At 30.9% G+C, this 20,853-nt stretch overlaps 2 protein-coding genes across 6 annotated transcripts; one reads left to right on the top strand and one right to left on the bottom strand.

Moving 5' to 3' along the window:
• Positions 1-3,503: 3,503 nt before the first annotated feature.
• Positions 3,504-11,284, top strand: LOC146896558 (uncharacterized). Of its 2 annotated transcripts, XM_085734291.1 has the most exons (10): positions 3,504-3,522; positions 3,604-3,686; positions 8,077-8,229; positions 8,326-8,502; positions 9,057-9,206; positions 9,403-9,483; positions 10,065-10,214; positions 10,511-10,591; positions 10,785-10,934; positions 11,048-11,284. In XM_085734291.1, exons 2-10 carry the CDS (start codon positions 3,636-3,638, stop codon positions 11,102-11,104), a joined length of 1,050 nt encoding a protein of 349 aa, XP_085590417.1. In that variant the 5' UTR covers positions 3,504-3,522; positions 3,604-3,635; the 3' UTR covers positions 11,105-11,284. The 2 variants fall into 2 exon arrangements, with proteins under 2 accessions (XP_085590417.1, XP_085590418.1); XM_085734292.1 differs by lacking the exon at positions 3,504-3,522 and having other exon boundaries at positions 3,536-3,686; positions 8,326-8,427.
• Positions 11,285-16,267: 4,983 nt separating this feature from the next.
• Positions 16,268-20,484, bottom strand: LOC146896557 (chromo domain-containing protein LHP1-like). Of its 4 annotated transcripts, XR_015023417.1 has the most exons (8): positions 20,405-20,484; positions 19,978-20,268; positions 19,173-19,198; positions 18,978-19,064; positions 17,211-18,092; positions 17,092-17,123; positions 16,702-16,762; positions 16,268-16,590 (listed from the first exon to the last, which is right to left on the bottom strand). XR_015023417.1 is itself a non-coding variant. In XM_085737549.1 (7 exons), the coding sequence occupies exons 2-7, from the start codon at positions 20,254-20,256 to the stop codon at positions 16,540-16,542; spliced, it is 1,386 nt and encodes a 461-aa protein (XP_085593675.1). In that variant the 5' UTR covers positions 20,257-20,268; positions 20,405-20,484; the 3' UTR covers positions 16,268-16,539. The 4 variants fall into 4 exon arrangements, 2 of the variants coding, with proteins under 2 accessions (XP_085593675.1, XP_085593674.1); XR_015023416.1 differs by lacking the exon at positions 20,405-20,484 and having other exon boundaries at positions 19,978-20,274; XM_085737549.1 differs by lacking the exon at positions 17,092-17,123.
• Between the last annotated feature and the right edge of the window lie 369 nt (positions 20,485-20,853).

The raw sequence follows: 20,853 nt of genomic DNA, 5'->3' as shown, positions 1-20,853 counted from the left end.
ATGATTTATAAGTCTTACCGTATTTAAAAAAATGGAGGTTGAACTTTTTATAAGTCTCTAGGTTCTTACATTGCTAAAGTTTTTGGTAAAATGTGTTGTTTCCATTCATGTGGCTGCCGCTTAATATGGATAATTTTCGGGCTCTCCTTGTAAAGCAACCGTTAATGTAACATCTTCTTAACGATAGGCATTTATGACACAATAGATGTACAATTTAATGATTTTAGTAAAACAATAAATTTTCCGGCGAAAAAGAATTCCTTTGTTTAAGTCAAATACGATTGAGTTAGACGAGTCATACTTTTTTAAGTAAAGTTTAAGATCGATAATGTGCGTGGTCATTATTTCAATCGTTAAGAAACTATGCATATATATATGAAGAGCATCTCTGATGAATTTTTCACTTTGCTCCATGACCAAGAGCATCTCTGATGAAAAATTCTTACAATAAGTTTTATGTGAATCTCAAATGCACTCATTTATAATTTTTAAATATCAATGTCTAATAAGAATTTAATTCTCCAATGAAGTACTTATAAAAATTAACTAAATAGGTCTCACCAATATTTAAACATCATTGCATTCAACAATAATTTTTACTCCCTCCGTTCCTTTTTAAGTGTCTCTTTGGAGAAATTTTTTGTTCCTATTTAACTGTCAGTTTCAAAGTTCAATGCAACATTAAATGTTGTTTTACCAATATTATCCTTATTTATTTATTGCGAAGAGAGAAATATATGAAATGAGATTTTAAATGAATAAGGTCATTATAGTAAAAGTATAATTTATTGCATCAAAAGTAGTCACAATTATTGATTGTCTTAGTTTATGTAAAATGTTAAAATGTAACAATTAAAAAAGAACGGATGTAGTACTTTATTTCAAATAGAGTAACTATTAAGTATCACTTGTTACATATGCACAACTAATATAGATGTTGCACCATACACCACATTCATAAGCCCTTGGATTGAAAGATTCCATAAAACATGGGTCCTAGCACAAACATTACTTAGTTCCAAGTTTTTTGCATGCAAATGCAGTGTTGCAGTTTCACACAACGTCAATGTTTGGTTGAGCGGTGGAGAGGGACAAACTCACGTTAACAAGCTCAAACGTGATTTGGTGATGTTGTTTGGGTTTCAACAATAAAATTGATTCTTATGATCCAGACTCACGTTCACCGGAAGCAAGGAAGAAATAATAGCTTTTTCAATTGATGAAATCGATTTTACAAATTCAATGTTACAAAAGAATGTTCCCCAATAACCCCTTATATTATATTTATATGATTATTTTGCTGAAAACATCGTCCGTCAAAAAGAAAACGTAAATTATAGTCATTGGCACATTGATTGAACATTGTACAAGGCTTTGCCTTTTGCTGTAACTATCAATAATAAAAATAAGGGTAAACAGTGCTTTTAGCCCCTGTAATATAGGCCACTTTTGGATTTAGCTCCTGTAAATTTTTTTTTTTTTTAGATTCCACCCTCATAAAATTTTTTTGTTTTGGTTTTGGCCACTGACCCCCTTGAGTCAGCAGAATCTTTGACGTGGCATGTTGCGTCACCTTTTTTGATGACGTGTCACGCTGACTGTATAATTAATTTTTTTTTATATTTTTTTTGGGTACACCTGGCATTTTTTATTTTTTTAAAAAAAATTAAAAAATTCTGGAAAAATTAAAAATAATTAAAAAATTGAAAAAAAAATCTTAAAATTAATAAAAAAATTCTGGAAAAAATGAAAAATTAATAAAAAAATTGAAAAAAAATATTAAAAAATTCTGGAAAATTGAAAAATTAATAAAAATGAAAAAAATTTAAAAAATAAGGAAAAAAGTTTAAAAATTCTGGAAAAATTAATAAAAATAAAAAATGATTAAAAAAATAAAATAATCTAATAAAATGAAAAATAATGAAAAATTCTGAAAAAATAAAATTTCGAAATTTTCTGAAAAAAATTAAAATTCTGGAAAAATGAAATTTTCGAAATTTTAATGAAAAATCTTAATTAAAATTTTCGAAATTTTAATTAAAATTTTGGAAAAATTCTAATTAAAATTTTAATGAAAAATAAAAATTGTGAAAAAATTCTGGAAAATATTTAAAAAAATTTCAAAATTTTCTTGAAGATTAATCATTTTTAAAAAAATGAAATTTTTGAAATCTTCATTAGTATTTCCTGAAATTTCAAAATTTTCATTAGATATATGTCGAGCTTAGGTTTTTTCAGTGTATTTATTTCCAAAAAAATTTTTGGGAATTTTTGTGTATTTATAAACCGAGAATAAGAGAAAAAATATGTGTATTTATAAACCGAGCTTAGGTTTTTTGTGTATTTTTCGAAATTTCGAAATTTTCATTAGTATTTTTTTCGGGAATTTTTGTGTATTCCGAGCTTAGGTTGAATGACAAGTACTTTCCGATTTTTGTTTTCATTTTTATTAGTTTTTCCAATTTTTTAAAAAAATTTCAGATTTCAGAATTTTTTTTCGTTTTTTTATTTTTTTAAAAAAAAAAATTTTCTTAAAAAAAAAATATTAGTATTTTTTATTTTTAAAATTTTCCAGATTTTTGTTTTCATTTTTATTAGTTTTTTCCAATTTAAAATTCAGATTTCAGAATTTTTTTCGTTAAAAAAAATATTTTTTTTAAAAAATTTTTTTTTAAAAAAAAATATTTTTAAAATTTTTTTATTAAAAAAATCAGAAATGCCACGTGGCATTGAAAAATAAAAAAAATGCCACGTCAGTGCCACATCATAGATTCTGCTGAGTCACAGGGGTCAGGTGCCAAAACCAAAACAAAAAATTTTTATGAGGGTGGAATCTAAAAAATTTTCTTTACAGGGGCTAAACCCAAAAGTGCCCTATATTACAGGGGCTAAAAGCACTGTTTACCCTAAAAATAATTAAAAAAATGTTTTTTAAGGAAAAATAAACATGCTTTTATATATTATATATAGTTCTAGTTCGTATTTATAATTTTTACATACTTTATATTAATTTTTAATTCTTTATATTTATAATATAACATGCACCTTTTATTGAATACTTTTTTTTTACTAATTTTTATACAGTTTTATCAAATTCAATAATGCAATACTATAAATAAAATATATAATTCTAAATACAACTAAAACCTATTTTGGTAATTACACATGCAAAAGCAATTTTCATCCCAACTATCTAAACAAAACAATTTTATTGGAATTACTTTCACATCAATGTATCCAAATATAAATTTATTTACAGTCAACTCACTTTTAACCAAAATCAATTCTATCAAACTCAATTCTCGTCACCCCACAACCAAACAAAGTTTAGGCGGTTTGATAAAAGTCAAGCATACAAATGAACGTATCCCGAGGCACACTTGAAAAGGAAAGTTTCAGGTTCAAAACAAAAAAGACATATATAACCTTATAAGCTTTTTATTACTATATTTAGGCGGTTTGATAAAAGTGAAGCATACAAATGAACGTATCCGGAGGCACACTTGAAAAGGAAAGTTTCAGGTTCAAAACAAAAAAGACATATATAACCTTATAAGCTTTTATTACTATATATAAGAAGATTGACTGTTTCCTTCTTCACAGTTTCACACAATATTGGAAAAACCTAAGAAGACATGAAGCCAATCAAAGAGGGTACATGTATCAGACTCAAGCTTAATGCCCAGGTTCATTACTTCTTTCCTTTGGTTACTGGTTTTGGCTTTGATGAAGGTTTATGCTTTATTTTTTTTTTTTAAAATTAAATTATGAAATGTTTATACAAATGAGTTATGTATATGGTCGAACTGTTGAAAAATCATCTGTACTGTTATTCTTTTAATTTTTAATTTTTAAAATAAAATGTAAATTTTACTCTTTAAAATCATCCAAAATCTTTCAAAATCTTCCCAACAATCATACCTTGGTTTGGTTTTCCTTCATGGGATAAAATCCTTTGTTGTCTTACCTGATGTAGGGTCCGCTCATCTTTGTTTCTTTGTCCAAAGTAGGTTGGTTTTTATTTTATTTTATTTTATTGAATTTGTATTTACTTTTATCCAATATCAGGTAGGAAGCTTCAAAGTTCTTTATTAGTATCTATCTTTGGGAGGGTTTGTTACTTTGATTGATCTAGTGATAAAAATATAGATTTTAGGTACCTGTGTTTGGTACCATTGATTGATGAAGGAAAGAAAGCATAAAGAATGGAAAAACATTCTTTCCATCGTTTGATTGCTTTGACAAAGAGGAAAAAAAGTTTGATTTGGGTGGGCTCCACTGTCAAATACTTTCCCTGCCAGATTGCGAAGAAAGCTGGATTAGGCTTCAAAAATTTCAAAATTACAGAATTGCCCTTACTTTGAACTTTGAAGCACATTGTGTCAATTTACAATGTCACGTCATATGCTTAATTATATTTCCTTCAATTAATTTGCTTCTCATTCAGCAGTACCATGCGTGCCTCTTCAATTTTTTTTAGGCTAAAGTGTACTTTTGGCCCCCTAACTTTTAAAAGCTTGCGATTTTGGCCCCCCAAGAAAAAAAATATCAATTTTGGCCATCTATGTTTTCCCCCTTTTGCACTATTCGTCCAAATGGCCAATTTTGACCGGTCAACGCCTGCGTGGCATGCCACGCGTGTAATTACTTAATTAAAAATAAATAAAAAAAGCCAGATAATCATCTTTTAAATTAAAAATCAGAAAATTAATTTTCAAAAATTAAAAAAATCCAAAAAATCAGAAAAAAATTAAAATTTAAAAAGTAAAAAAAAAATTAGATTTTTTAAAAAGGTAAAAAAAATCAGAAAAAACAATTAGTTTTTTTTCGAAATTTTAAAAATAGAAAAAAGTTCTGATTATTTTTTCCAAATTAAGAATATATTTTAAATTATGGTGTCAAATTTTCAAAATAAAAAAAATATCAGATTTTTTCTACAAAAAATAAAAATTCTGGAAAATATTTTAACTTTTAAAAATCTGGATATAACTTTTTTTTAAAATTTTTGAAAAAAAAATCTGAATTCTTTTCTAAATTAATTAATTTTTTTAAAAAACTGAAATTTAGATTTTGATTTGAATTAAAAAAAATTATATTCAAATTTTAAAAAATTAAAATATCTTCCTTCAAAAAATTAAAATATCTTCATAATTACGTAAAATCTGAATTCTGGACTAATAATTCCAGATTTTATAAAAATTCAAGAAAAAATTTTCACAAAAAAAAAATCTGAATTTTTTCTAAATTTAAAAATTTTAAAAAAAATTATATTTGAGCTTTTCTGAATTTTAAATTTTCTAAATGATCATAAAAAATCTGAAATTTATTTTATTTTGAAAATTATTTTCTAGATTTTTAAATATCTTCTTAATTTTGAAAACAATCAGATTTTTTTTCTATTTTAAATTGTTTTCTCTGATTTTTTTAATTTTAAAAAAAAATTCTGTTTTTCTGATTTTTTTTTAAAATTTTGAAAAATAATTTTTATTTTTTAAAATTTTTAAATTTTTGAAAATTAATTTTCTGTTTTTTATTTTTATTTTTAATTTAGAAGATGATTATCTGGATTTTTTATTTATTTTTAATTAAGTAATTACACGCGTGGCATGCCACGCAGGCGTTGACCGGTCAAAATTGGCCATTTGGACGAATAGTGCAAAAGGGGGAAAACATAGATGGCCAAAATTGATATTTTTTTTCTTGGGGGGCCAAAATCGCAAGCTTTTAAAAGTTAGGGGGCCAAAAGTACACTTTAGCCTTTTTTTTATTATATATAGGTTTGAAATTTGAGTGAATAGCCAAATACCCCCCCGAAATTGCAAGGGGCGTCAATTACCCCCCTGTAGTTAACGAAATATCAATTACCCCCCCGAAATTGATGAACGTTAGTCAATTACCCCCCTCCGTTAATTTCCTCCATCCAACATGCTGATGTGGCAGTTAACTGCCCACGTGGCACTGCCACATGGTCAGAAAAGGCATGCCACGTCAGAGGGGGGGTAATTGACTATAGGGGGGTAATTGACTATATTTTTTTTTTTTGAAAAAAATCTGATTTTCTTTTTTTTTTCTTTCTGGTTTCTTCATAATTTTCTACCATTATTTTGTGATTGCAGCAAAAGGGTATGTTCAAAATTTGATTTTTGATTCTTGGTTAGTTTTGTTTTTGAGATGGGATCAATAAGGCGCATGATATGGAATGAAGAAGAGAAAAGCATGGTTGGAGTTGTTCTTATGACTCAACTCCCATGCCAAATCAGCTTATTACCACACTTTAACAACTTGTCACTACTCGTGATTCCTTAAATTGTTGCCTCTAACACCCAGCAATCATCAACAGAATTAAGCTTAAAGTTAAACTTCCTAAAACAACTTATTTACAGTTTAAGCACTTCAACCCACTCAACTTCAACCCAAGCTTCAGCCCATCCATCTATCCAAACGTGCTTAGTCACTTGTAAAACTAGTCATACAACAACTTAATCTTACCATTCTTAATATAATCATCACAATGCCATGCAGGAACAACTTAATCTCTTGTAGCAGCAAACTGCTTAATTCGAAACAGTTTCAATTCTCCAGCTTCTGCTTATATTTCTACTTATTGCTCTTGAACTCCAAATCAAACCATTCAACAACACAACACCATTTAACGCTTTTGGCCTTGACCGTGTAACCGACACAGAGATGTTCTTTTTAGCTTCTATGTACTTCTTTTTCCCAAAAGGGTATGGTGGACCCGGTAAGTGTTTTGCTTCTGGTAAACATTTGTGGTTCAAATATGTTTCTGATTACTGCTTTCGTTCTTTCCTGGCTAAATCTGCTGGAATTCAAACTGTTGTTTTAGTACCTACTGATTTTGGTGTTGTTGAGTTGGGTTCTGTTAGATTGTTACCTGAAATCTTTGATTTGTTGAACAAAATCAAATCATTGTTTTCAATTTCAAAACCTGCCACACAATCATTATCATTGTATCCTAAGGTGGTCAATGAGAGAAGAGATGAAGAAAATAATGGTAGAAAATTATGAAGAAACCAGAAAGAAAGAAAAAGAAAATCAGATTTTTTTCAAAAAAAAAAAAAATATAGTCAATTACCCCCCTATAGTCAATTACCCCCCTCTGACGTGGCATGCCTTTTCTGACCATGTGGCAGTGCCACGTGGGCAGTTAACTGCCACATCAGCATGTTGGATGGAGGAAATTAACGGAGGGGGGTAATTGACTAACGTTTATCAATTTCGGGGGGGTAATTGATATTTCGTTAACTACAGGGGGGTAATTGACGCCCCTTGCAATTTCGGGGGGGTATTTGGCTATTCACTCTTTGAAATTTATTTTGTGTGCATACATTGCTAATTATTCAATATATCGTGGGTTATATAAATAGATATTGTATATCTATAATATCTGGGTATATATGTCATTTAATCCATACATATCTATCTTTCTTTTCACTCACTTTCTCACTTTCTCTTATACCAAACAACTAAATAATCATCTCACTTTCCACTTATTTTCTATTCACTTTCATTCCTTTAACCTTCTTTCCTACTACTTTCTTTCCTTACACTTTCTTTCGTCATCCAAACATACCAAGGGAAGTAAATATAGATATTTTGTAAGTGTTCTCTGAGTCCTAAGGTCTTTTCTCAATTCTGCCTTAGACCGAGACGTCATCACTTTGCAACTTACAAGTTCTGCGGTGGATCATCTTCATAAGTGGTCAATCGTTGACCAGTACTTGAAATCATAAAAAATTCAACGACGGTTGACGATACTATTCAGAAAAAAAAAAACTTAATTGATGTTAGTTCAATACGAGTTACATATTTGTTTTCTGCGTTTTTAATCAAACCAGTATCATTTAACTGACTATTTCAATTGTAAAAATGAGGAGGACCATTAATATCTACTACCAAGAGACGATATCTATCGTCATTGGAGTTTTAAACATTTTTAAGTACTAGTCTATGATGGATCATTTATGAAGATGATCCATATTAGAATTACTCTTAACAACTAAATTATTGTGAAGAGATAGTATGTTTCTAATGTATGGTTATTGGATGGTGTAGGATGGGAATGTAACTTTGGTTTACATAGACAGAAGCACTCAACTGAAAAAGCTAGTGAAGGATTATTGTGATGAGCACTCTGTGGAAGATCATAACTCTATTACTTTTTGGTTTGATGGCAATGGTCTCCAGGGAGACCATTGTCCAGATAAGGTTTGTGTTTTTATCGACATCTTCTGTTCATTGTTTAGCTACAATTGATTCAAATAGTTATTGGTTTTTATGACTTCCTAATATATTTGGCTTCAGATGCACATGGAAGATGGGAATAATGATAATGAAATGGATACCATCTCTTATGATCAGAGTGCACACATTAAGCTCAACCTGGACCTCAATATCAAGGACAAAGTTTGTTCTTTCCTTCAATTTTTAGCTACAGAAACACTTACACATACACCGGACACGACACAAACTGTGACACCGGTAATACCTTGAGAAAATAACATAATTGAATGTACGCACATGTTTCAGACACTCCCTTTAAGTTCAATCAAAAGTGTAAGTGCTACGTAGGTTTTTAGCGTTTTGCTCTGCTACATTGCTTAGCGTTGAACAGCAGCTCTGAATTTTATTGAATTTGTGTTTGACCCCTGAATTTACAGAGTAACATTAGTTGGATTTGCCTTAGATCAATAATCATTCTATTATTTATTTAAACAGAAATCACTGTTCAAAGTGAACCGAATGAATTTTCTAACCAGGATTTTACCTTGTTATCAAATATCAAGAGGCCACTGAAAGTGTCATTGATGGTTTATCACAAGTTGAAGCTAAATACTTTACCTCATTGGTTATAGCTCAATGTTGTAAATAGCGGTGCTACCCTGCTATTGCATAATGTAATTTGAACAAACCGCTATTGTTTTGCGTTCTCTAGTTTACGACACTATTATAGCTTATAATCTACTAGGCTTTGTTACTAAACCTGAAGTTAATATGAGACGTATATGATAGTTTGGTAATTTTGGTTGATGTAGGATGGGGTTGAGGTTTACTTCAACATCAGTAGAAGCACTCCATTGAAAAAGCTTATGGATGTTTATGGTTATCGACATTGTTTGGATATTAATGGAGTTGCTTTTCTGTTTAATGGTCATCTCATCACAGCTGAGCAGACTCCTGATGAGGTTTGTGTTTGTTGAAATCTTTTCATTGTTTTACTTTTGTATGTGTGATTTTGGAAACAGAAAATGTAACAAAAAAAGAGATAAAATAACAGTTGTGGGAAAAGTTTACTGACAACATATTACTGCTAGTAATATTTATATTCCTTTTATTGTTGTTTAAATTCTTGGTTTATAACTTGAAAATATTTTCTTGTAGCTGCAAATGATGGAAGGAGATGAAATAGATGTTGTTTTCTTTGATCAAATTGCACGCATGAAACTGAAGGTCAAGTGCCAGGTTCGGTAACGCTATTAATTTTTGTAGTTTTGCTCTTATGTTGGTTTGTGTTCGACATGTTGATTATTAATATTGAGAGTAAGAGTATTCATGGTTCTGTTCAGGAAGGAAACTAGACCAAACTAAGTCGTTACACCAGTTCGGTAAAACCTAATCAAACTGTTAATGGTTCACCCTAACGAACTTGTACAGTGGTTTGGTGTATGGGTTATGTGGTTTTGTACCGAAACGGAACTACCTTTACAAAACAAAATAAAAAAACTATACAAGTGTTAAAATGAACTGCACCCAAAACAACTGAATGGTTCAGTTCAGTTCGTAAATTATCCTTCAAAGTTTGGTTTTTTCGGGTGCGGTTTGATTTAACAGTTGAGTTTGGTTTTTGGTTTTTTTAAGTAGTTTGGTTTTTGGTTTTTTTGAATAGTTCTAGATGAACTCACAAACCTGTGGACTAATTAATACTATCAGCTAAGGACTGATTTTCCTGATTGTACTTTTATGTCTCTATAGCTTTGATTTGATAAAATGAAATCAAAATAGGACAGAGATATATACTGATTTGTGGTTTTTGGATGTTGTAGGATGGTAATGAAATTTTCTTTTCAATTAACAAAAGCACTCAACTGAAAAAGCTCATGAGTGCTTACTGTAATCATCACTCGGTGGATTTCAATTCAATTGGTTTTATGTTTAATGAGCATCACGTGCGGGCAGAGCAGTCTCCAAACGAGGTTCGTGTTAGCCGGCATCTTTTCATTGTTTACCACTAGTGCTGTTGAATATCAGCTATAGAGGTGTTATAGTGTAGTAAAATGTAAACAAGTGAATATTGTTATGCAATAACACCATTAGTACAAAATGTTGTCGAATAGTGGCTATAGCAAAGCTATAGCACTTTTGCGTTGCAGAATTTGATCAAATCACTTGTTTCAGCAATCCGTGATTGAGAACATTTGGTTTACGTCAAGACTAATTATAGTCTTGTTTATATTCTTGGTTTATGACTTGAAAATACATTTTGCTGCAGATGCAAATGGTGGATGGAGATGAAATAGATGCTATCTTCTATGATCAGAGCAGGCGCATCAACCTCAAAGTCAAGGGCCAGGTCAGTCTATTTTTTCAACTCTTAGCCTTTTTGGTCTAAAGTTGGTTCGTGTTATTTGCATGATTGATTTGTAACACTAGTTCATGATGTGGTTGCGAACCCTGCCAAAGCCGTAATATTTCGGCCACTTCATGTGATGTGGTCAGCAATTAGAAACCCTGATGAGTGGTATATGCTAATTTGGATAATGTAGGTTGGGTTTGAAGCTTCATTCGGCATCAATAGAAGCACTCGATTGAAAAAGCTTATGGATGTGTATTGTTGTCGATATTGTTTTGATTTGGACGGAGTTGCATTTCTGTTTAATGGGCGTCTAGTCGAGTCCGAGCAGACTCCAGATGAGGTCTGTGTCTCTAGTGTTTACTATTTACCAACATATGTTCATTATTTCACGAGTTGATTTTATATCAAAATTCTGTTAGTTTACTGCTTGAATTGAAATTATATTTGATGCAGCTGGGAATGGAAGATGGAGATGAAATACTTGCAATGCTTCAGCTGATATGTGTTTAGACTTTAGTGCTACGGCAAGAGGAATTAGTTTTTTGTTGTGATATAGGCTAACCAATGTCTCTAGTATTTAGTACTGATATATTATATACAGCCGTTACGGCTGGACTTTGATAGCAATGTAAATTATGGATCAATTGTCATCATATTTCTTTACGCCATAATGTATTAGTTATGTATCTATTTGGTCCCCGCGAACACCGGTTACGAAACTGACATAGATACAACACAGACACATATGTAGTTATCATTGTCAAGACTAATTTAAGTAAATAGAAGTGATTGAAAGTAATTAAACTTGTTAGTGTCCTATGATCAATATGATTTGTAGGTAATTAAACATTAGTGTTTAATATTTACAATATTACTTTATTCAATTTAAATAATAATAATTTCTAATTTTTTTAGGGGATAAATGTCTAATATTATACTAATATACATTTTTTAATCCATAATTATATTTTGTCACTTAAAACATAGTGTAAGAACTTTTTATTTTGATATCATGCAATGTTTTCGCAATTTAGCTTTAGTCATTTCCTTAAAACAACATAGATTTAATCGCAATTTGTATCCCGCTAATTTGTTCTATAAAGAATTTTGGTCTTCTTGTTAATTTTACAATTTTAGCTCCTTTATTTATTTTTTAAAAATATTGGTCTAGAGGCGAAATGACAATCTACCAAAAACTTTCACACAATTGTGATGTCTTAATTTTGAACTTAGTGAAAGTGTTCGGTATCCATCCCAAAATGTTACCCTTCAATTGAATAGGATTCTAAGTGGATGTCATGTCACTAATTTCATATTTTTAGAAACTTCGAATCAGGTAAACTACTTTTATTAATTTATGTAATTGCTGAAAATGATAACAATACTTATTCCATTGAAGGTGTCTATCACATGCACATTCAAGATCAGTTAGAGGAATCTTTACATCTTCATGATTTGATTTGGAACAAAGTTGTTATTTTAAGGGAAATGTTAACTTGTGCCTTTAAGACACAAGATAAGGAACCCAACATAGTAACTTTTTGTTGGAATGTGTGCATTCAATTTAATTTTTGAATTTATACTCCCTCCATTTCAAAATGCATGTCCAATTTTTGCAATGTGCACTATTCACTTGACTTACTTTGACCATACTTTTTAACTAATGTATAAATACAAATATTAACATGTAAGATGTTGTTTGATTTGTCTCGACAAATATTTTCAAAATATTAAATTTTTATAATTTTTTACTTTAGATAATTAAAGATATTAACGGTCAAAATTGTGCATTGGCATATGTGATATGATTGACTTGGACATGTATTTTGAAACGGAGTGAGTAATAAATAGAATGCACAAAATTTGAGGAAATATTTCTACTTTTAGGTTCCTTATCTTGTGCCCTAAAGACACAAGTTAACATGACCCTTCTTTTAAAGGTATCACTCATTTCTTGGGGGTTAATTCAAAATGGGAAATACTCCTACAATGTCCAATTTGATTCGTGGCAGCATCATCAATTCAGAGTCAACTCTTTGTCTCCAAGGTTGTCGGTTAGAGAAAAACTTTCAACCTATTGTGATTTTGCTGGGAGAGTTTGGTATGATATTTTGAATGACTATTACTTTTTTTTTACCCTATCCAATTCTTACGCATCTTGTAAAATTTTCAAAAATGCCCATGGATTTTCAGATTATAAAATCCGAAAACATCCGAAGTAAATTCAGATTCTAAAATTCGGACAATGCTTATGTATAAATTTTGAGTATATTTAACATGATTGTTCTGATGTAACATATAAATTTTGAGTATATTTAGAGATTAGTAAAAGTCATTTTAGATTTTCGATGGATGCTAAGAGAATTTAAAAAATATAGTTGGGTTGTTTAAATTATTAGAAAATATAAAGTAATATAAAATAGGTAAAATTGCACAATTCGTCACTTAATTTTAGGTAGCAATTTCATCTTTTATCTTTTTTCGACTTACTCATTTATGTTATAAAATATTAGCATAGTTATCCTTTTTTATCAAAATATATTATCAATACTTCAAAAACTCATCAAACTCATAAACAAACCCAAATCTCCATCATATAAACCTAGAAACTCGGATTTCATTGAAAAAATCTCATAAAAATTATAAGATATTGTTATTTTATAACATAAAGGACTAAATTAAGACCAAAAAAAACGACGAAGTGTTACTTAAAATTAAGTTAAGGAACGAATTATATAGTTTTGCACGTAAAATATTAAGCGTAGTCGAATACCACCGAATAGAGTGTCAAATATATATATATATATATATATATATATATATATATATATATATATATATATATATATATTGTTTGCACGTCTTGTGCTAGAATAGTTTTTTAAAATTTCTTTGGCTTTTACAGAAAATAAATTATGAAATTAAAAGATACGGTACCTCTTATCTTCTCCATGAATTTGAGTTTGGTTTAACTCGGCTCCACAAAACTAACTTGTTTAACTCGGCTCCACAAAACTAACTTTAGAAATAAGCTAATAATCACTAAAATATTGCACAATCATTACACTGCGAGAAGAGAACTTGACTTTTATTTCAATTTTGATTCACTCTAATCCTTCAACTAACCTTAACATTTGTACTTATATAAATAAATTTTCTTGTTACTCCCTCCGTTTCAAAATGAGTGTCGCTTTAGCAAAAAAAAATTGTTTCAAAATGAATGTCACTTTACATTTCCAATACAACTTTATTTTCTTTCTTCCATCTTTACTCTCTCCAACTTTTCTCTCACACAATTTTCAATGCAACTTTAAGTTTGTCTTTTTCTTATAAAGTAAGGGTAGTTTAGTAAAAGTGTTATGTTTAATGATTATTTCATTCCATTCCTTAATATGTGTGCAATTGTCTAAAGCGACACTCATTTTGAAACAGAGGGAGTAATAAAGTTTCATACACAATTAAGGAGTAGTATTAAAATATAAATTTTCTTGTTAATAAATTTCTTTTTTTAAAACTTAAGGTATCCTTTATCGGAAGTCAACAACTAGTCTTTCAAAGTAAAGATATTTGTATAAGGTACTTACATCTCTAAACACATACTATTTCATACACATTACAATATTTGTCATCGAACATTTAACCATATACTTAATTAAGGGTCCTATATTTAATTAAAGGACTCAATTCTTCAACATTATGTAAACTTTTTACATCATAAAAAACATTATGTAAACTCACACTTGCACACTAGATTCATCGTAAGTTTTATAATAGATTATACAAAAGAATAAAGAGCAAAACTAAGAGCAATGTTCCCAAGCCAAATCCAGATTCATCATAATCATGGCTGGAGACATTGACATAACGTTTTGTACCGTAAGATGACTTGTTAAACAAGGAAAATGAATAAGGGAAGTAAATAATCACAAATACTAATAGAACAAGAAGCACAAGGATTAAAGTTGTGAAACTTTTCTCTTCAGCTTCAGAAGCCATTTGATAGAAAGATAATGACATGTCAAAAAGGGATAACATACTAGACCCATATATTAGAATTCCCAAAACTACCAAGATTAGAGAAGGCACCAATGGTGATGGCCCTTCCATGTTACTATGAGTACAATGTTGAAAGAAGCAATGCAATTTATAACGGACTTGAATTAAATTATGACGTGTTTGAATGTTGTAGATATAGTGGAATGATTTATACTAAATTTATTTATTTGGTGGCACATATCTAATTGGTTGAACTATCCCAACGCCCCTTGCAGTAACCACCCTTTTCTTAGGAAAAAAAAAAAAAAAAACTCATAATTTTCTCTTGACACAATAGAATATCGTTAACATAAATATAAAGTCATGAAGTTACCAACATTAAGTTGGTTCGAGTAGGACTTGATTCGGATCTCTTAAACAAAAAGTCTCGGGTTCGAATTTTGTGGATAAAAGAAAAAGTAAACATGATTGAAAGAAAAGACTCGACTAAAAGTGGTCAGTCAGATTTTTCAACATAAATTGATCGTTAACTAAAAGTTGGTGGATGCTTTACACCAATAACATTTATTAAAACAAAAACCACTTATGTTGGATGCCAACTAATTTTGTTTCACTTGACACTTTTTAATTTAGTTTTTATAAATTAGTCGGGTATCCCCAACTAAGAGTTACAAACTACTAATCTTTTGAAGAATTGTGAACTTACCTCAATAAATAGTAGTGATACTCTTTCATACATGTCGGTCAAATATCAAATTTCTAATCACATGCTTAAAAGAATGCTTTACTAAAACCTACATAGTATTCTAAGCAGTTCAGTGTAAATTTTCCTTTTGTCCACACCCAAAAGGAAAAGTTGGCTGAGCAAAAAATTTGTTGAAAAGGGCTAACTAACATAGGAACATCAACTGATAATTGTGGTAGATAATTGTGAGAATGAGTTAGATGAGCTAGTCAACTAATGAGAGTGAAAAATTCCTATCAACTAATGAACTTAGATATTAGATGTATTAAAATATACTTGATCTAGTCGTACAAGAATCCTAGCACTCAAACGCAAAGATAAGCACTCAAATTAATTTATTGATGCATAAGTTGAATCAATACATTAATTAATATATTTTGGCCTAAAGTTGTAATTGGTATGGGTTTTTTTTCTTCTGGATTCATGAATGTAGGTAGAGACTAAGTTGATCACAAAGCATGTTGTAGTTATAACAACATTCCTTTTTTGACAAAAATAAATTAGGGAACTAAAAAACACTTAAATACCTAAGGTCTAAAACTAAACATCAAGAAGAAAAATCTTTCTTTTCCAACCAAACACTTGTTTTTCATGCCAAGAGAAAGAGTACCTGGTGATAAATGGCATTTCATCGAGATATATCGTTCATCTTAATTCCTAACAACTTAAAGACTTGTTTTCCTTCAGATTGTTAGTATAAAGAAGTGTTGTCAATCACAGATCGTAAAAAATAGCAGTTTGATCAAATTCCATTACGGAACAATGCTATAGAACCGCTATAACGGCTATTTGACAATATTTTGTATGAAATAGCATATTGCGGAACATTAGCGATTTGTTCATATTCCGCTACGCTATAGCAATACGGGTATCAGGTCAATCAACCAATCAATATGGAAAAATATGGCAAGCAAATACAAAACGCTCACAAATAAATAGGAAGTTCCAGAAAATTTTAAATTAAACCAAAAGAGAGTTTTGTCTTGAGCAAACTCTATAGAAACCACCTCCAACTTCAAATGTGGAGGCACTCATCAGCATGCACCAAAGTATGTAGCCAAAAACTATTCCGCAGTTTAAATAGTCATCATATTCATACCTATGTATTACTAACAAACAAAGGTTCCATTTCCCTTTACTATCTCCAGCATAAATAGGAACACATCAAAATCTAGCCAGAAGCTCCCTCTTGTAATCTCTTCAATCACATTGCTTTCGGATTGTAGCGCAGATGCTGCTCATAGTAATCAATCAGCTGAAATTTAAGGGAAAAAAAACATTAGCTTCATGTAAAAAAAGTAAAAGAGCATAGAAACATCTTGATATAAGCCTATGAAGCCATGCAAAGTTAGAGATGGAGACTTACTAGGATCGGATGATATGTTTTGAGATGATTGTTATCGACCACAACTTCAGATCCATCAGACCTATAGAGTTTAAACCATATTTATGTCAAGAAGCGTCTTGTAAGATGATCAAATAATACAACTCATTTCGTGAGAGAGGTAAATCAATACAAGTTTAGGTACAAAACTATATGATAAAAATGAAATCTTACGCTTCCATAGAATCAAGGAAATTACTTGTGTAACAAGTGAATAATTTTGCAATGTGAATTGATTGGTTTCATATATTAACAGAAGCATGGTAAAGTTTGACTTAAAGGATAATGATATCAAGGAATAAGCATTAAAACCGAGGTCATGAACCAAATGTTCTCATTGTTGATGAAACCAAATCTCAGAGAAAATATTACCTTTTACAAGATGTGTAAAACGCTATTTATCTCTGCAAGGTTTTTATGAAAAAAATGCAGCTGTGAAATTTAGGTCAAAGGTATATCAATTAAATTAAAGTTAAAGTTGAGTAAATGACCTTATAGCCTCGAAAGTCACCAAAACATCCTGTGTGGTGCTGGCTGCTGCAGGTGTATAGCCTACTGGCTTTATAATCTTGACAATATCGCACGCAGGTTTAACAGGTTCTGTCACTGTATTACTACTAGCAGCCGCATTATCAGTAACGCCTGTTTGTGCAAGCTCAGCTGTATCAACCGGTGCTTCAGCTGTATCAACCGGTGCTGAATTTGGAATTTGTGTATTACCAGGCTTATCAGCACATGAATCTATCTTGAACCTCTTAGCAAGAGATTTTCTCGGCCTGCCTCTTGATCTTCCGGAGCCATTTTGAACTGGTTCTGTGCTAACCGCATTTCCTTCTGTGGAAACCACCATTGATTGATCATTCATGCCAGTTTCTCCTGGAGGAACCATAGCTTCTTGAAACTGCATTGCGAGGTTGCCTGAATCATTTCCATTGGTAGTCGCATCTTCAGGTTTGTCTGCAACAATCCCATTGGATGACGTAGCTTTAAGTTCACTAAGCTTAGGGTCATACTCCTTTTCCTCGTTATTTTGAGGAACCTCTTCTGGAGGATTTGCAGTCTTATTGTCATTAGCATGGTTTTCTTTAGTAGGACTGCTTCCCTCGCCATTATTTTCAACTTCATCGGCAAACAGCACAGTCTGAGGAAATGCAGGAGTGTTGGGAATATGAGGAAGTTGTTCGCTGAGAGAGGCAGGCGCTGAATGGTTGTTAGCAGCTGCCTGTGAATGGTTGTTGTTCGCGGTGCTAGTTTTCAAGCATCTGAGGCTGTAAGGAGTGGCGGAACGTTCCACCCTCTTCTTGACTTGAGTTTGATGACCTGCATGCTTGCGTTTGCGCTTTTGCTGCTTTGGCTGCTTTGGTGTTTTACAGCTTCATACCAACAAAAAAAAACAAATATTTATAAGCAAACAAGTTAAAAAATAAATAAAAAATATCATTCAATTTAGATTGACTTATTTGAACCCGGCATAAACACTTTTGAAAACGGCTAATAAGCTCTCTAGGACAACTTATGAAAACGGCTAATAACTTGTATGAAAATAGTTTAACTTTATTTTATATTTTGTTGTAGAAATAACTTATACATAAACATGTATATAAACGCGTATATGATAGGCGCTTAATTAAGATGTTTGTCCAAACAAGGCCTAAGTTTATCCAGTTTCCGACAATCAAAGTCTTTGACCTATGCACATACATAGTTCATTCATAATCATAATGGCAAACACAAATACGAAACATAAATTGGAATGTATACTTTCTTAGGTGACACTGTTTGTAGAAATGGCTTATATATAAACGGGTATATGATACGCACTTAATTAAGATGTTTGACCAAACAGGGCCTAAGTTTATCCGGTTTCTGACAACCAAAGTCTTTGACTTATTCTCGTACATAGTTCATTCATAATCATAGCAAACACAAATACAAAACATAAATTGGAATATGCATTTACTAAGGTGACACTGTTTGGAAGAGCTTATGATATGTACATAAGTTGTTTTCAGCTTATTTTTATAAAAGCTATCTAGGATTATCTATTAAAAACATTTATTAAAAACATTTTATAGCTTATATGAAAACGGTTTGACTATATTTTACTTTTTGCTATAGAAATAGCTTATGCATAAGCCCTTACACGATAAGTACTTATCTTATTAGTGTTTAATTATGTAGTTTATTTAAACATAGCCTATGTTTAACACAAGATGTAAAATAAAATATGAACATTATAGAGAAGAACAAGAGAATACCCCTTCTCAAAAGCTTCAATAATTTCCGGAACACCAACTAGATTATCTGGAGGCTCCCAAGTGTTTGCATGCTCACCCCAGCCCAACCTTCAATGATAAAACAAACAAAAAGATTAAATATCATTAAATAAATCGCATTTTGCCCTGTAAAATTGCCACAAAAAAAAGCAAAACAGAGTAAAAGGGGGCACTCACCATTTCACAAAGTACTCCAACTTACCCTGTAAATTTGCCACAAAAAAAAAAGGTCAGCCAAAAACAGAAATTGGACAAAAAATTATCATATATCTTGTGTATTTAGTTCTGTGGTGACGAAAATTGATTTTGTAAACCCGATTTTACTTAAAAGTGAGTTGATATTAAAATTATTGTGTTTGGATACATCAACATAAATGTGAGTTGAACAATAAATTCAAGCGTAAAATCACGTTTTGAGTCAAAAGCTACAAATTCTAACTTCAAGTTAGAATAAATTTTTGAGACATAATTGTTAGAACAGAAACTCGTGAAAGAAGAATAAAGAAACACAAATCGCAAATAATGGAACACGATTGTTTCTTTACATACTTCGTCCAAATATGTCTACCTCTAAGTATAACACATTTGTAGTTTCGTATATTAGGGTTTATAGTGTTACAAGGCATATATATCATATTACGGTTCAGATTACAACAATACCTCAGTACCACGGGGGCGCTATTGCCCCACACCACTAGTCACCCCCAAAACGAACAGTTGAGTTTAACACACGTTTGGGCCAAATGCAAGGTCAGGGTCGGAGGGAGCTTCACTAAACTAGCTCAGCTCCCACACCCCTTGACCCTCTTATGCCCTAATGAGTCATACTCAACAATAATCAATTCTACTTGATAACATCCAAACATATCAAAATCACTTCTACAGTTCTTAAATCAATTTTGCCCCATCAAAAATCGAAACCAAACATACACTAAAGACTAAACAAAACAAACATAAACAAAATAAAGAAATTTTTTTTGACCTTGCGGTATCTCTTACGACGAATAGCTTCAATTTCATAGAAACCATCACCAAGAGAAGGAAGTCTTTCTTCAAGTTCAAGATCATCATCCCCATTTTCTTCATCAGAATTTTCCATCTGGGTATCCTCATTTTCCAACTGGGTATTCTCTTTTTCAGCAAAAGAACCATCTTTTCCACCATCACCACCATTTCCATGTCCTCCTCCACTTCCTTCACCAACTTCAAAACCACCAGCAGGAACATCATTTGGAGCTACCAAGGTTGTTGTCTTGTTCATCCCTTCTTCACCCTTCATTACCAGTACAAAAAAAAAACAACAAAAAGACAAAAAAAAAAATTAACAGACAGAAAGACACAGTAACAACGTTAGAGAAAAAACATCATCGTATTCTCCGAGTAAGAACAAAAAAAAAAAAAAAACTAACCAAGTGATTGTGTGTTTAGTTTTTGTTTGTGAAGTGAGTGAGAGTGAATGTGAAGCTGTAAATGAATGAAAGGAATCTATGAAAAAATCCATTGATGTGTGTTTATTTAACGCTCTTTTCTTTCTTCTTTCATCAGTTTTTCTTTCTCTCTCCTTTTTCTATTGGCTTTTCTTTTCCTTTTTTCCCACTTTTATTACAACAAAACAATATTTCTTATTTCGCTTTTCTAGGATTATGTTTTTAAAAATGTGTTTTACTTTGTTTTTGACGCTCAATTTAATTTGTATGAATTGACTATGTAAATAAAAAGGATAATGTTAACTTGTGTCCTAAAAAAAGAATTAAAACATTAGTGTTGTATTGAAAAAAATACACCCTCCGGTCACTATTATAAGCAAAAAACAACATTTTAGATTCATTCATTTAATGATGTATTTGGTCTTTATTAT

The sequence above is a fragment of the Medicago sativa genome, chromosome 8, assembly GCF_051527215.1.
Source record: "Medicago sativa cultivar Bolivia chromosome 8, Bolivia_mono, whole genome shotgun sequence".
In the NCBI taxonomy this organism is placed as follows: Eukaryota; Viridiplantae; Streptophyta; class Magnoliopsida; order Fabales; family Fabaceae; genus Medicago; species Medicago sativa.
Note: the sequence above shows the minus strand (reverse complement) of the source record. Positions and strands in the feature narration are given on the sequence as shown.